The 15522-nt window shown below is 36.9% G+C and overlaps 1 protein-coding gene across 1 annotated transcript; it reads left to right on the forward strand.

Annotated features, from left to right (window-relative positions):
* Positions 1–11897: 11897 nt before the first annotated feature.
* On the forward strand, positions 11898–15313 carry LOC147520433 (cytokinin riboside 5'-monophosphate phosphoribohydrolase LOG1-like). The gene is made up of 7 exons (XM_086591941.1): positions 11898–12572; positions 13033–13130; positions 13264–13294; positions 13395–13494; positions 14478–14548; positions 14643–14786; positions 14883–15313. Exons 1-7 carry the CDS (start codon positions 12456–12458, stop codon positions 14976–14978), a joined length of 657 nt encoding a protein of 218 aa, XP_086448067.1. The 5' UTR covers positions 11898–12455; the 3' UTR covers positions 14979–15313.
* Positions 15314–15522: the final 209 nt, after the last annotated feature.

A 15522-nucleotide genomic window follows, 5' to 3' on the forward strand; every position in this document is an offset into this window, starting at 1 on the left:
ATTATTTTATTAAAAGAAAATAGAATTCTGGACTAATGGTTAATGAGAGTCAAACCTAATTGACTGGCATCAAGTGTTAAAATGGGGGGGGGAGGGAGGGGCATGTCTAAAGAAAATTAGAGGAGGGGGTTATGTCTAATTCCCAATTATAAATGAGGGTGTATGTCTGAAAAACCTAAAAAAAAACAAAACAAAAAACACAAAAACGTCGATCAAAGTATGTAAAATTGTACATATGAAAGTTCTAAATACAACTACTACACTAGGTGGAGAAAAGGAAGCAAATGTGTAGCTTTTCAAAACAAAAATACAACTAAAAATAACAATTTTCCCTAATCAAAATGTGAACGGAAATGTTGTCAAGCTATTGTAAAGACAGACATGATTCAAAGACCAAAACTGAAAGCACGATTGGATGTGAAGGCGTCTGTTATGTCACTCGAGTTCCAATCAAAGTGAAATTGCATTGTGACTTCTTTTTTTTTTATTGTGGAGCAGAACGCACACTGCAAATACAAGGAATAAATTTGAAAACATACTACTGTTGAGTTAGACCTGCCATGAAGTAAGCTATGACGCACACTGCACTTCACTGATCAGATTTTCTTAATCACCACTGACTTCCCAATTTAAATTAAACTCATTTTAAGTCTCTTAGAATCCAAATATATACACGCTAATCCTCTCTTTAGAACATGAGTGCATCAATTGTAGTGGGCAAATTACATGGGCAAATATGCCAACCTGGGAAAACAACGAGCCTATGCCGTTATGCGTATATAGTTGTGGAACATGAAACAAGTACCATAGAAGATCCAGCAGTGTCTATTGGAAACCTTTAAGAGCATTTCTAGGTGGAGGCATCAATTGCATATTTGCCTCGAACAATTGGAATTTCGTCAAAAACCATCTCTAGTGGAACATAGCTCGTGATTTTGACGGAATTTTCAGAATTTCACTTAATATTTCGGATTTTGAGAAATTTGGAATTTCAACTAAAGAGTCGAAAAATACATAATTTCAAAATATAGTCGGAATATAGTAAGGGCCGGAATTCTAGTTTTTGGATTTGTCGGAATTCCGGTTCAAGAGTCGAAAAATATAGAATTTCAGAATATAGCGGAATAAGGGTCGGAATTCCGGTTTTTAGATTTGTTGAAATTTTGGATATTCGAAATCTTGAACTATGAGGTGGTGGCAAATGTGGAGGTATCAACTGTTTAGCCGCATCCATAGAGGCAAATTTGTAGTTTCGGATACGGATGCGGCACGATAGTGATAATGTTGCGCGCCATTGCCAATGTCGCGACAATATATATATATATATATATTTTTCTATTTTTTCAATTTGGCGCGATGGTAGGAATATTGCTTGAGTTTTTTTTAAAAAAAAAAGACTTGTGGCAACATTGGGAGTGTCACGCGACAGTAATAGTGTCGCGGGTGGTAAGTCATACTCCAAATTTACGACTGTTATTTGCCTCTACCTATAGTTAGTCAAATTTTGCGGATACTTGCCTTAAACATGCAGTTGATGCCTCCACCACCTCCTAGAAATGCTCTAAAGTATTTCTTCAAATTTTCGCGTTATCCTATAAAACAAAGAGCTAACAAATTAACGGAAAATTGGGGAAATTTTGACTTAACCCCTAAAAACTACGTAGTGTTTTGACTAAACCACCCATTTTTAAATCATTTGAGTTTGCCCCCCACTCGGTCAATTTTGTCCCCACTCCGTCAATTTTGTCTATAAAAGACGTTGGTATTTTATCTATTGACTATTTTGCCCTTATAATTTTGTATAAACCCCCCAAACATCGAATTTGAGTTTATCCCATTTTAAAAGAAAAAAACTAGGGTGTTTTGAGTTTATACCCCCTCCCCTTTCCTTTAAAGATGTGAAATTAGGATCCTTTGTATAAACCCAAAAAAAAAATTTTGAGTTTGATTTTTTTGTGAAAATTTTAAAAAGAAAATTTCTAGGGTGAATTGGTTAAAACTAAGGAGAAAAAAAATATTTCTCCCATGTAGGGGTGTGCACGGGTCGGTTTGGGGTCTAAACCAACAACCAAACCGACCCTATCAGTTTATACTTTTTTGGAACAGAACCGAACCGGTTGTGTTATATTTACCGAACCAATTGGGTTATGGTTTAACCAATGTTAACCGACTAGTTTTCATATATTTTTAAATTAAATCAATTAGAGAGAGAGAGAGCAGGTCGGTTCGGGTGGGTTTGAGACTAAACCGACGACCAAACCGATTCTATCGGTTTTCAAATATACATAACCAAACTAAACCGACTTATAAACATAACCAACCGAAACCGAATTTGGTAAATTGATGTCTAAGTTTGGGGGGTTTGTACAAACCCTAACTTTTCTCCTTAGTTTTTTTCTTTTCAATTTTGCTAATGGGGCAAGCTCAAATTTGATGCTAAATTTTAAGAGGTTTATACAAAACTTACAAAACTCCAAAGCCTATTTTATAAGGGCAAAATTGTCAATATACTAAATACTAACGTTTACGTAACCGAAGATTGATGGAATAGAGGCAAACTCAAATGATTTTAAAAATGGAGAGTTTAATCAAAACACTACATAGTTTTGGGGGGTTAGGTCAAAATTCCCGAAAAATTGAAACACTTTATAATTAAAAATCATGATGATTTCCATTCTTGGCTAGAGTCTCACAGCATTGTCAAGTTGCTAATTCTCTTTCAAGGAATTTTGCATTAGAGTAATCTTTGCATTATCTTAAGGCATGAACCTCATTTAGTGCAAGTATATTAAACTTGTGATATCAACTTTAACAACTCCTGGATATTGGGGGTAAACGGTGCAATTGCGACGGTTTAACTTATGCACATTAAACCCTGTAGTCAATGCACATTCATGCAAGTCATGCAATGACACGTGGTCACTTATCTGAAGTGTTTTTAGGCTATTAGTCATGGAATTCGGCCAGGTGACGAAAAAAAAATATTCTTATTCTACCAAAAAAAAAAAAAAAAAAAAAATATTCTTTAGCTTTATAGGATTGACTAACTCTAGAAAGCCATGAATGAGACCTTACGAAGTCCTGAAAATTCCAACACACTTTCCATTGGCCATAGTACCATACCACTTTCCAACCAAAAACATCTAACCAATAGAATCCTAAAGAATAATCCCATTTTGTTGGGTTGGTTCATATGATGAAACTTCAAAATCCATGTAGATGTGTCCTTCCTTGGGTCACACACCTTGATTACTAATTAAATCTTAAAACTCTTCCATTTGTATTTGTATAACATATAAGAACTAAAATATTCAAAACCCCTTTTTATGGTAAAAGGCTTTCAATAAGATCAAACCTACTCACTTTAATTAATATATGCGTAGATAGTGACCATGCTTGTGTGTTGAGACTTAAGCCACATAAGAGCCAATTAAAAAACGGATATATAAAGCATATGAGTCAATGGACTGACTGATTGAGAACACACAGCTATAAATGTCATTTTATATGTTAGCTACATGTAAGATTGACCAATTAAAGAGATAAGTTGAAACCTTTATTTGGATAAGACGTACTTTGTAACGAAGTGTTATTATGTTGAAATTATTAAATGATTTGGTGATGGATGATTTGAAGGTAAAACAAAAGACATAATCCATGGATCAAGGTATTTGAAGTTAATCTGAGAAAATCGGGTGGAATGTCGGTCAGTCAATCCTTCTTTCCAGCATCAACTAATGCTAGACTAATATTTGTTTCAATTTGCATGGTTAAAAATTACACGAAAGTGAGAGAAATAGACCATGTATCTCAATTGAGCTTATATTTGTCAATCACACAGCCTTTTATTTTTATTTTTGCTAACCGGGTGTCCGGGCTAACTTCGCACCTCGACTAATTCCGGGGTCTGGCTGGAAATGCGATTGGGTACTGCCTCGCCAGTGGCTTTGAGGGGAATCGAACTAGTGACTAATGGAGCACATAGCCACATATAGTCACACATAGTCACACATAGCAATAAGAGCAGTGTTCTAAAAATCGGTCTAGGCGGCCATCTAAGCGGTCTCTAAGCACTAGGCGGTGCCCAACCGACTCACTTAGGCCCAAGTCGTTTAAAAAATCGGTGGACCGATTAGACGGGCTAATCGACTTCTAGGCGTTCCAGTCAAATGTTTTTTTTAAATGATTAAATGTCGAAAATTAAAGACCCATGTAGGCTTAGGATTTGAATGAATTTAAAAAACTAAAGCTTAATGTAAATTATATGCAACTATAGGAAAGAATATGTTTTTATATGAAGTCGGTATTCTTCAACTATTACGCATTTTTGTAAGAAGTATTTTTGTTTGTGTTTATTTTTTGAGTTATGGTAAATGATTTTCTCAATTTCTTGTAGTATAGGTGTGTATTACTATATATATTATAAAATATATTGGGGGAAAAAAACCGCTTAGAGCCTAGAAGGCCAAGGCGCTCTCCCACCGCCCGACTACCGCCTATCGCGTTTTTATAACATTGAACATGAGTCCCGAAACTTGGATAAATCCAATAGGTGGATTGAAAACATGCAGTTGATCCATGGATCTCAAGATTGAATGGGTAAGTTGAAGAGAACTTGTCTATGCTTAATAATCTATTCGGTTGTCTTATGTAAAATTTGTTGGAGTTATTCCTCACATGAGGATGAGGAAGAAGAGGAGAGAAAGCAGTTTTGTTCGCGTGAAAAGGTCTGAGCGCGCGCAGGCTTAAATTGGTTTAAACCCAAGGCACTGAAAAAAAGCGAAGCACTTGAGGGCGTCGCTGGCCGAAATTGGCCTTGCCGAGCGACTCAGCTTCATGTTTATTTTTTGCAGTTTCTATCTACAGTAACCGCGAATCAGGTTTTTGGGATATAAACCAAAAACAAGGTTTTGGAAAACCTTGCAAACACAAGAAATCACGAAATTGAAACCTAATTTTGAGACTCAAGATTGAGATAAAACCTTTATAAAGAGAAAAGCCTGTAAAGAGAGAGAAGTGATCTAATAAGGTGGAGAGACTTGAGAGGAGTGATTGTAATTTTTATTTCCACGTTATAAAAGGATTAGCTTTTGTGGAAGTAGGCATCATTGGTCGAACCACAGTACATCTTTGTGTTATGGTATGCTTTATATTTTCTTTGCATTATTATTTATTGTTAATAATTATTTAGAGAGTTAGGCATGCTAGGTTGGTTGTAGTGGATATTTAGAATTTGTTTGGAGTAGTAGTGTGTTCATATTACAAGTTATCTGTGTAGTGGGGATCGATTGGAATCGTTATTCCCCAACAAGTAGTATCGGAGCCAGGTTAGATTAACCTAGGTTGTTATCCGAATTTTACTTGAAAGGTGTTTAACAAAATTCTTGAGAGAAAATTTGAGTTTAAATAACTTGTAGAGATGGACCATTCTGTAAACACTCGCATGACTAGTATGAATAGAGCGAACTACACTATTTGGAAGGCCAAGATGGAAGACTTGCTCTATTGTAAGGACTTGACACAATCCATTGAAAATGGAGGAGAAAAATCGGAAACGATTGCTGCGACTGAGTGGAGCAAGCTTGACAGAAAAACAATTGGGTACATTCGACAGTGGATTGACGACAATGTCTTCCACCATGTATCCTAAGAGACTACAGCTTTTGGCTTGTGAAAGAAACCCGAAGACCTCTATGAGAGGAAGTCGGCTGGAAACAAAGTACTGCTCATTAAGAAGTTTGCTAACACGAAGTACAAAGAAAGTTCTTCAATGTCTGAGCATCTTAATGAAGTACAAAATACCATCAATCAGTTGCACTTGATAAAGATTGATATGGGAGACGAAGTTGAGGCTTTGTTCCTATTAAACTCTCTACCCAACAATTGGGAGACGTTAGTAGTTTTTCGTAAGTCATTTCCATGGAGATGGCTACCGGGGCATTGTTAAATGAGGAGACAAGAAGGGGTTCAAGAAGCAGCTCCTCTTACTCAGAGATCCTTGTCACAGAGAAGCGGGGGAGAGGTAAGAGCAAAAAACCATCTCATTCTAGAGGTGATGACAGAAGCAAATCTAGGGATGAAGCTAGAACTCCTAAGGTAGAGAGACAATATTATTATTGAGAGACAATATTATTATTGTTCCACCAAGGGTCACTTCAGGTATGAGTACAAAACACTGAAGAGGGATGAGAAAAATAACTGTGAACATGAAGACATGGTAAAGAGGAAAGGAAACACAGGCAGAGATACTACTGCACTAGTCGACGATGGTCTAGTGGGAATTATGTCAGAATGTGGTGTGTGCTATCTCAGTACCTCATGCTAGGATACAGAGTGGGTGATAGATAAAGAACATCTTATCACGTCACACCGCACAGGGGGTTCTTCACTACCTACAGCTGTGGTGAATTTGGTGAGATAAAGATGGGTAACAGTGGCGTATCAAAGATTGTAGGCATTGGTGATGTTCATGTAGAAACCAATGTTGGCTACACCTTGACACTCAAGGATGTAAGACATGTTCTTGACATTCGGCTAAGCCTAATTTTTAGCTGGGAAGTTAGATGATAATGGCATTCTAAACTCGTTTGGTAATGAGGTATGAAAACTGAGTAGAGGTTCCATTGTAGCAACCAAAGGGAAGAAAACTTGCTCTCTTTACAAGACACAAGCTAGTTTGTGTAAAACAGAAGTAAATGCAGTAGAAGAAGAAACTTCCTCCGAGCTATGACATAAGAGACGATGCCATATGGGAGAAAAAGGCATGGAAGTTCTTGCCAAGCAAAAGGCCTTGCTAGACATCAAATATACGCATTTAAATAGATGTACTAATTGTTTGGTAGGAAAACAACACAGGTGTCTTTCCAAAAATTCATCTCTCACATAAAGGACAATGTCCTTGAGCTTGTACACACTGATTTATGTGGTCCTATGAAAATAAGTCCCATAGGGGAATTTTGTATTACTTGACTTTCATTGATGATGCGTCAAGAAAGATATGGGCATATAGTCTGAAGACCAAGGATGAAGTACCTGTCGTGTTCAATATTTTTCATAACATGGTGGAAAGATAAACAGGGAAGCCTTTGAAGTGTATTCGCTCAGATAATAGGGGTGAGTACATTGGGCCGTTTGAAGAGTATCGCAAGAGTCATGGGATTCGTCATGAGTAGACCTTTCCTAAGACACCGCAACAAGATGGTATAGCCGAGAGGATGAATCGTACCATTGTAGAGATGATAAGATGCATGCTGTCTCACTCTAAGTTACTTAGAAGTTACTGGGTAGAAGTAATGTGTATCGCTGTGCATGTGATTAATCTATTGCCGTCAAAACCTCTGAATAGTGATTATCCAGAGAGAGTATGGTCAGGCAGAGATGTTGATTATAGATACTTGAGGGTATTTGGGTGCAAGTCATTTGTTTATATTCCCAAGAATGAGATATCCAAACTTGATGACAAAGCCAAGCAGTGCATTTTTCTGGGTTATGGGGATGAGAAGTTTGGCTACAAACTCTATGATCCAATTAATAATAAGGTAATCCGAAGTCGAGATGTTGTGTTCTTGGAATACCAAACCATAGCAGACTTTGAGGATGGTGAGAAGTTAGAAGCTTTAACTAATGATCTTGTTGATTTAAAACCAGAAGTTCCTACTATGGAACGTGCAGAAGGCATTGAGAATGCAGAGAACTATGGGTTTAAAGCTCATGATGATGATCCTATTGTTCATGATGGGATAGAACCTATTGATATAGAAGATCCAGATAAAGTGCATGAACCACCACCTAAGCAAGCAGAAGTGCATCCTCCTGAGCCACAAGAAGATAGGGTAAGAAGGTCTGACAGAGAGAGACAAGATTCAACCAGGTATCCACCACATACGTATGTTTTATTATCTGATGGTGGAGACCTATGTACTATCAAGAGGCTCTTGAAGGTATAGACAAAGAGAAGTGGTTAAAGGTCATGCATGATGAGATGGATTCTTTGCATAAGAATTACACTTATGACTTAGTTGAGAAATTGAAAGGAAGAAAAGTTCTCAAGAATAAGTGGATCTACAAAGTCAAGCATGAGAAGAATAATCCACACCCAAGGTACAAAACTTGCCTTATTGTGAAGGAATTCGGTCAAAGGAAAGGTATTGACTTTGATGAAATTTTCTCTCCTGTAGTTAAGATGATTTTTATCATGGTGGTATTGGGTATGACCGCAAGTATGAACCTAGAGGTTGAGCAACTAGATGTCAAGACAACTTTTCTTCATGGAGACCTTGAAGAAGATTTCTACATGGACCAGCCATAAGGGATTGAGGTCAAAGGTAAGGAGCACCTAGTATGCAAGCTGATAAAGAGTTTATATGGGTTGAAGCAAACACCGAGATAGTAGTTACATAAAGTTTGATTCCTTTATGGTGAAGCATGACTACAAGAAGTCTATTTCTGAGCATTGTGTGTTTGTTCAAAAAATTTCAGATGGGGATTTCATAGTGCTCTTGTTGTATGTGGATGATATGTTGATAGTTGGCCTGAACATTAACAAGATATCCAAGTTGAAGAAATACTTGAGTAAGCCCTTTGAGATGAAGGATTTGGGTCAAGCAAAGCAGATACTTGGGATGCGGATCACTCGTGACAGAAAGAGTGGAAAGTTGTTGAGAAAGAAAGCTACATTGGGAAGGTGTTGAAGAGATTCAACATGGATCAAGTGAAGCTAGTCAGTTGTCCGCTTGGTGGCCAGTTCCACATGACCAAAGAGAAGTGTCCAAAGGGTGAGCATGAGCAGAGTCAGATGGAAAATATTCCCTATGCATCCGTAGTGGGTAACTTGATGTATGCAATGGTGTGTACAAGACCGGATATTGCTTTCGCCGTTGGTGTTGTAAGCCGATTTCTGTCAAATTTGGGTAAGAAGCATTAAGAAGGTGTTAAGTGGATATTGAGATATCTCTAGGGCACATCCAAAGCGTGTTTATGTTTTGGTGGAAGTAAGCCCTTACTTGAAGGCTACACTGATGTAGACATGGCAGGTGATGTTGACTTGATGAAGTCCACCTCTGGTTATCTATTTACTTTTGCAGGGGGAGCAGTTTCTTGGCAATCTAAGTTACAACAGTGTGTTGCCCTCTCCACTACAGAAGCCAAGTATATTGCAGCCACTGAGTGTTGCAAAGAGATGCTATGGATGAAGGGATTCTTCAATAAACTAGGGCTAAAGTAGAAACAGTTTGTAGATCTATGTGACAGTCAGAACGCCATCTATTTGAGAATGAATCGAGTTTTTATTCTAGATCCAAGCACATACATGTGCGTTATCATTGGATTAGAAAAGTACTCGAAGACAAGCATTTGTGCATTGAGAAGATCCATACCTACAAGAACGGGTCGGATATGATGACCAAAGTCTTATCGAAAGGTAAGTTTGATGTTTGTTGTGCTACTGCCGGAATGGTAGCACACTCCTCCTATTGATTTGGAAATTGCATGGAGGTAACCCCCCTCTCTGTTCGGGAGGGAGAGATTGTTGGAGTTATCCCTCACATGAGGATGAGGAAGAAGAGGAGAGAAAGCGCTTCCGCTGTTTATGTGAAAAAGTGAGCGCCAGATTGGTTCAGTTAGTCTAAAGGTCTTCTTGGAAAAAACGTAACATGACGCGTGGAGGGCATTACGCTTTGAAATTGGCCTTGTTGAGAGCGCGCCCGCGCCCATGTATATTTTTCGCAGTTTCTATCTACAGTAACCGCGAATCAAGTTTTTGGGATATAAACCAAAAACAAGGTTTTGGAAAACCTAGCCAACACAAGAAGTCACAAAATTGAAACCCAATTTTGAGAGCAATCAAGATTGAGAGAAAACCTTTATAGAGAGAAAACCCTGTAAAGAGAGAGGAGTGATCTAGTAAGGTGGAGAGAGTTAAGAGGAGTGATTGTAATCTTCCTTCCCATGTTATAAAATGATTAACTCTTGTGGAAGTAGGCATTATTGGTGGAACCACGGTACATCTTTGTATTGTGGTATGATTTATATTTTCTTTACATTATTATTTGTTGTTAATAGTTGTTTAGAGAGTTGGGCAAACTAGGTTGGTTGTAGTGGATATTTAGAATTTGTCTGAAGTAGTAGTGTGTTCATATCACAAGTTATCTGTGTAGTGGGGATCGATTAGAATCGTTATTCCCCAACAAAATTGTGCTTAATGGAGGTCTGACTTGATGAAAGTCTAATTAACCATGTAGACTAACTAGAATCAGCTCAAACAACAGATTGATCAAACTATCAGTTTATGCTTGTCAAGTGTCTTATTATGTGTGATCATCAGTGCGTATCTAGAAGCAATGCACGAGTAGTGCACAACAAATAGATTCACTAATTCAGTTCACTAAAATATTTAAGCAATCAGATTCACAGACATATTAGGAAAAACAAGAGAAAAATCAATGAAAAAGCTCAATTCACAAGTTCTATGACACTCTCCAAATTATGTTGGGTAGAACCCTAGTTCAATTTGGGGTCTGTACTTACGTTGGGCACTACACAAGGTACCGTACACCCCCCACCCAATTCACCAAAAATTGAAAAACTGGGACTAACTAGTTTTAGCCTTTGTGTCTTTCTTCTCTCTTCGACCACTCTCTAATTGCATTCACCAAATTAGTATATAGAAATCGAAACCAAATCAAAATATAATAGAATAACTTTAGGGTTAAACTTGTTTGTAATAGAGGAGTAGTTCGGGTTCACAGTGATAAGTTTGAGAAAAATAGAGGAAGGAGAACAAACACGTCGGCATCCGTCCGTAGTGAGGATCTTCATGTTATAAAAAGTTAGGGTCTTCCATTTTATTGTTTTGATTATGTCTGATTAAGTTATTTAGGACTTAGAGTATAGTTTTTAGGGATTAAGATTTAGGACTAATTTAATTAGGACTCGTGAGTTTTAAATGTGGGAAATAAAAAAAGGAGAGAAGTGCTTACTAATAAGTTAACTTGATATATTTTGGGGGTGCCCAACACAAAATATGTTTTTTTTGGTTAATGATAAATTTGTAATAATTTGTTTATTTATTTATTTTTATCCCAATAATTTGTAAAAGTTTTTACATTATTTATTACTACTGGTTAGTCTACTCGAAGTCTCAAAGTCTCAAACCAAGATTGTAAGACCCAAATACATAGACAATACATTAGTATGGGCCACGCCAAACGTGGTTCCTACCATACAATATTATTTTGCTGGGGCATGAGAACTGTACCAACCACCAAGCATCAGAAAGACAGAAACACGGTACACGTCCAAAGGACAATAGTTGAATTGGCCCACATATGAGATCCATGGGCTTCTTCTCTCCTTTTAGGCGTTTTAGCTATTATCTCGTCTGCAGAACTTGTCAGTTGTCACACTCACCTCAAAAGCAAGATATCACATTCCATTTCCATAAACCCTTTAACGCGGACGGTTTAGATTACATCCGTAAATATCAACGGGTATAATGGACCTAGTGGGTCCTGATTCCCAGCACCGCCTCCCATAAGTCTACGCGACGTGCATACCATATTACCATAGCATACTGTTGAGTGCACAAATATTTTTTTTCTCATACAATTGTGTGTCGGATATAATTGGATTATATAAGTGGGAAAATGACAAAATCACTCCTGCCCATTAGGTCCAACTGTCCAAGTGTATTCAAATGACCATTGGTTCCCCTTAAGTATGACTATACCCTTATTACTCCCTTTTATTAAGTTTTATTTTTATTTTCTTCCCTATTTTTTTTTTTTTTTTGGTTTACTGTTTTTTCTTCCTTCGTAAGTCAATGAATATGGCCACAAACAAGCAAAAGTTGCATCAACGAGTTCTTTACAAATATACTTCAATAGTTTTTGTCAAAATCCAGGCCAGGCCCATAGATACTATTAAGTTGCTCATGTAGCAATAGCATGTTGCTTTTTATTCGCGAAGATTATTAGTTCATCAGCATAGGCGTACAGTCATATATATAGGAGTAAACAAAACATGTAAAATTTCATTAATAAGAAGATAAATATGTTCATTCTCGTGCTAAATCATGTTTTTTTTTTTCGATACATGTTTTTTTTTACTCGTTAAAGTGTTAAACCATTTGGTCTCGTTCTTGTGAAATGTGGAGTACATTTTCCTTTCCTGCGAAGAAATAAGAAAATTTCTCATAAGATGAGAAGTTAGATAGTCATTTTCTCACGAGTCCAATTAATTGGTTTTAAAAATTGTAAACTTCTATATATAACTACTGAGTTAGTACATGACAGTATGACACAGCCTCTCATTTGTTATTGTCTTTGGTTTTTGGCTTTCAAGGAATTGTGGACACACACGAAAGCCTTGAAAAGGAGTTGGTCTCTCTCGCTATATCTAGCTCTCTCTCTCAGTAACGCAAGCAGTTAGTCATATTTGCAGTTGAAGGAGTTCCTGTTATGGAAAGCCCACAGTTGATGGAATCGAGGTTCAAACGTGTTTGTGTTTTCTGTGGAAGTAGTCCTGGGAAAAAGCCTACTTATCAACTAGCAGCTATTCAGCTTGGTAATCAACTGGTATGCTCTTCTTTTGCCTCCTTAGTACCCAATTGAGAAACGAAGGGATAAGAGAATAACACGTGCTCAATTTAGCTACCAATTGTGTTCCAAAAGCCCAGCTATTCTAGTTACTAACCATAGTATCAGACTCAGAGTGATAGATGCTGTGCAGCCTAGTTTTTTGTATAATGATAGGAATCGTCATGCTAGTATCAAAACAAGCTAAATTGACGAAGATCATATTTTTGCTTTGTTTAAACTGAAAAATATGCATTAGCTCAGTTAGTCATTATGTTGATTGGCGTTATGAAGCAAATACAAAGTTGGGATATTACGTTTATTACTTAAGTTCAATGAAACAAGAACTACTTGTATAGAGATCGTTGTTTAACCTGAATAACTACTCTGTTACGTTGTTTGTTAGTTCTATTAGTTAAGTTTTGTTCTGTTTTTTAAAATAAATTCAATGCAAGTGCAGGTAGAAAGAAACATTGACCTTGTTTATGGAGGTGGGAGTGTTGGTTTAATGGGCCTAGTCTCTCAAGCTGTTTATGACGGTGGTCGTCACGTAGTAGGGTAATTACAATATTCTTTGATTTTTTTTCTTTAATTATTAAAAATCTCTACCATATATCGATTTTTAAATGGGAACAATTTATACTGGGAAAAGTGACTAATTCCTCCATTTATTATGTAATTGTGTTTGCAGGGTGATCCCCAAGACCCTCATGCCTAGAGAGGTACTAACAAAAAAAATTATTTTCAAGTTAAATCACAGAAATTAATTTTTATAAATAAATTGAAGTGTAATATTGGAATTATGAATTGGCGAAAATTCAGATTACAGGAGTGACGGTTGGAGAAGTTAGAGCAGTGTCGGGTATGCACCAAAGAAAGGCGGAAATGGCTCGCCAGGCTGACGCTTTCATTGCTTTACCAGGTATTTATTTAATTTCTTCAAGCATGTAGCATTTTCATGCAACGTCCAACTCTTCTAATAGTTGCACAAGCACCACTTCAAATAGTTTGTTAAAAGTTGAATTGCTTACCACATAAGTTGTCGTCGTTGTAGTCGTCATTTTGGTTCAATTATTTGAGGCTATCTACGTCAACTTTGATTATGACATGACCTAGATAGGTAGGTTAAATTCCAGTTAATACTAAAAGGAAAATTTCATAGATATTAGAAATCATCCAACAACGCTAACAAGTAACAACAAAATGGTTTTGGCGAAATATCAATCACGCGATAACGTGCAAGTACCGTCACAAGTTCACAACAATGATTGTGTTCTCCCAAAGCCATTTTCATCCTACACTCACTCTCAAAGAATTTCTCTTTTTAGTATCTTTGATGTTGGGACTTGTGAGTTGTGACTAGTCAATACATACTGCATTTAAAAGACATTTTCGGGTGCCCTTTCTTTTCATTGCTTTACTGCAGGGCCCAAAATATCGCCGAGATATCCGATATCTCGCCGATATATCTCGGTAAATTGGTACACCGATATCGATTTTTCCGAGATATATCCACCGAATAACATCCCCTTTTTTTCCGAGATATATCGGAATTTTATGAAAGTTTTAATCGAGATAATCGATATTTCGAGATAATCGATATATATCGGTTACTTTTTTGACCAATTGTTAATAATTTAATATTGAAATTTGAAATATCCTATATATCCGAGATATATTTCCGAGATAATCGGGTGAGACATCCGATATTTTTTGGTGGATATATCCGATATATCCGATATATCTCGGTTTTTGGGTACACCGATATATTAACCGATATCGAAATTTTGGGCCTTGCTTTACTGTACATCTAGGTCCACAAAATGATAAAATCCAGCATTTTCTTTTTAAAAATTTTGACAGTATTTTATTTTGAGTAACGTTAATTGTTCATCGAAAAATTAGGTGGATACGGGACCCTTGAAGAGCTCCTCGAAGTGATAACCTGGGCTCAGTTGGGTATTCATGACAAGCCGGTAGACTAAATGCTTCCACATTTCATTATTGCACAAGGTCAGAGAAAAAATATGAATTCTATACAAATTTAACTTTGTTACTTCGTTTGGGTAGGTGGGCTTGTTGAACGTCGATGGGTACTACAATTCACTATTATCTTTCATAGACCAAGCTGTGGACGAAGGTTTCATACCACCTGCAGCCCGTCACATTATTGTTTCTGCACCAACGGCCCACGAACTGATGTGCAAACTCGAGGTATTTCAGTTGCGAACACATGCTGGTACATTATTTGCAGTATATATGATTGCATCAATAAAAAAAATTATGACATTTTTCTCCACATTGATACAGGAATACGTGCCTAAACACTCGGGAGTCGCATCGAAATTAAGCTGGGAGGCAGAGCAACAGATAGGATACTCAACCAAGACAGAAATTGCCAGATAACCCATTCAAATATAACGGACCATTGATGATACAAAAAATCGTACAAATTTGATGACATCCACCAAAAGAAATGAAAACAAAATTAAGGCCACAGTCATTTTAGTTTACTGTGGATAGCTCTTCTTTGTATTATTTCTTCTTAATTTTGTGTGTATGCTTTTTCTCTTTTTCAATTATTTATTTTGTAATCATTTACCTTTAGAATCTGACCATGGAGAACATACTCTAGACTCTAGATAGATACTTTTTGGAACATATCATGTATGTGATCAATGTAAAAATATATTTCTTGTGATAGTAATGAATGGTTTGTTTGAGACTGTTCATTGACAAAATCAGCATGAATAGCGAATTAGTGATATGTTCATTGTCATGTTAATCATGTATCAAGGTGAATTGTTTCCGTTCCCATCCCTTCCTGTCTAGCTTGTAATATCTGAGTTGTGTAATACTTCTCTTCCTATGTTCTCTAGAGCGGTGACGGAGCTACATGGGGAACGTGCTCAGGTGAACTCGGAGAAAATGTCTAGTATACTTACCTGCT

The sequence above is a fragment of the Coptis chinensis genome, chromosome 2, assembly GCF_015680905.1.
Source record: "Coptis chinensis isolate HL-2020 chromosome 2, ASM1568090v1, whole genome shotgun sequence".
Classification (NCBI taxonomy): Eukaryota; Viridiplantae; Streptophyta; class Magnoliopsida; order Ranunculales; family Ranunculaceae; genus Coptis; species Coptis chinensis.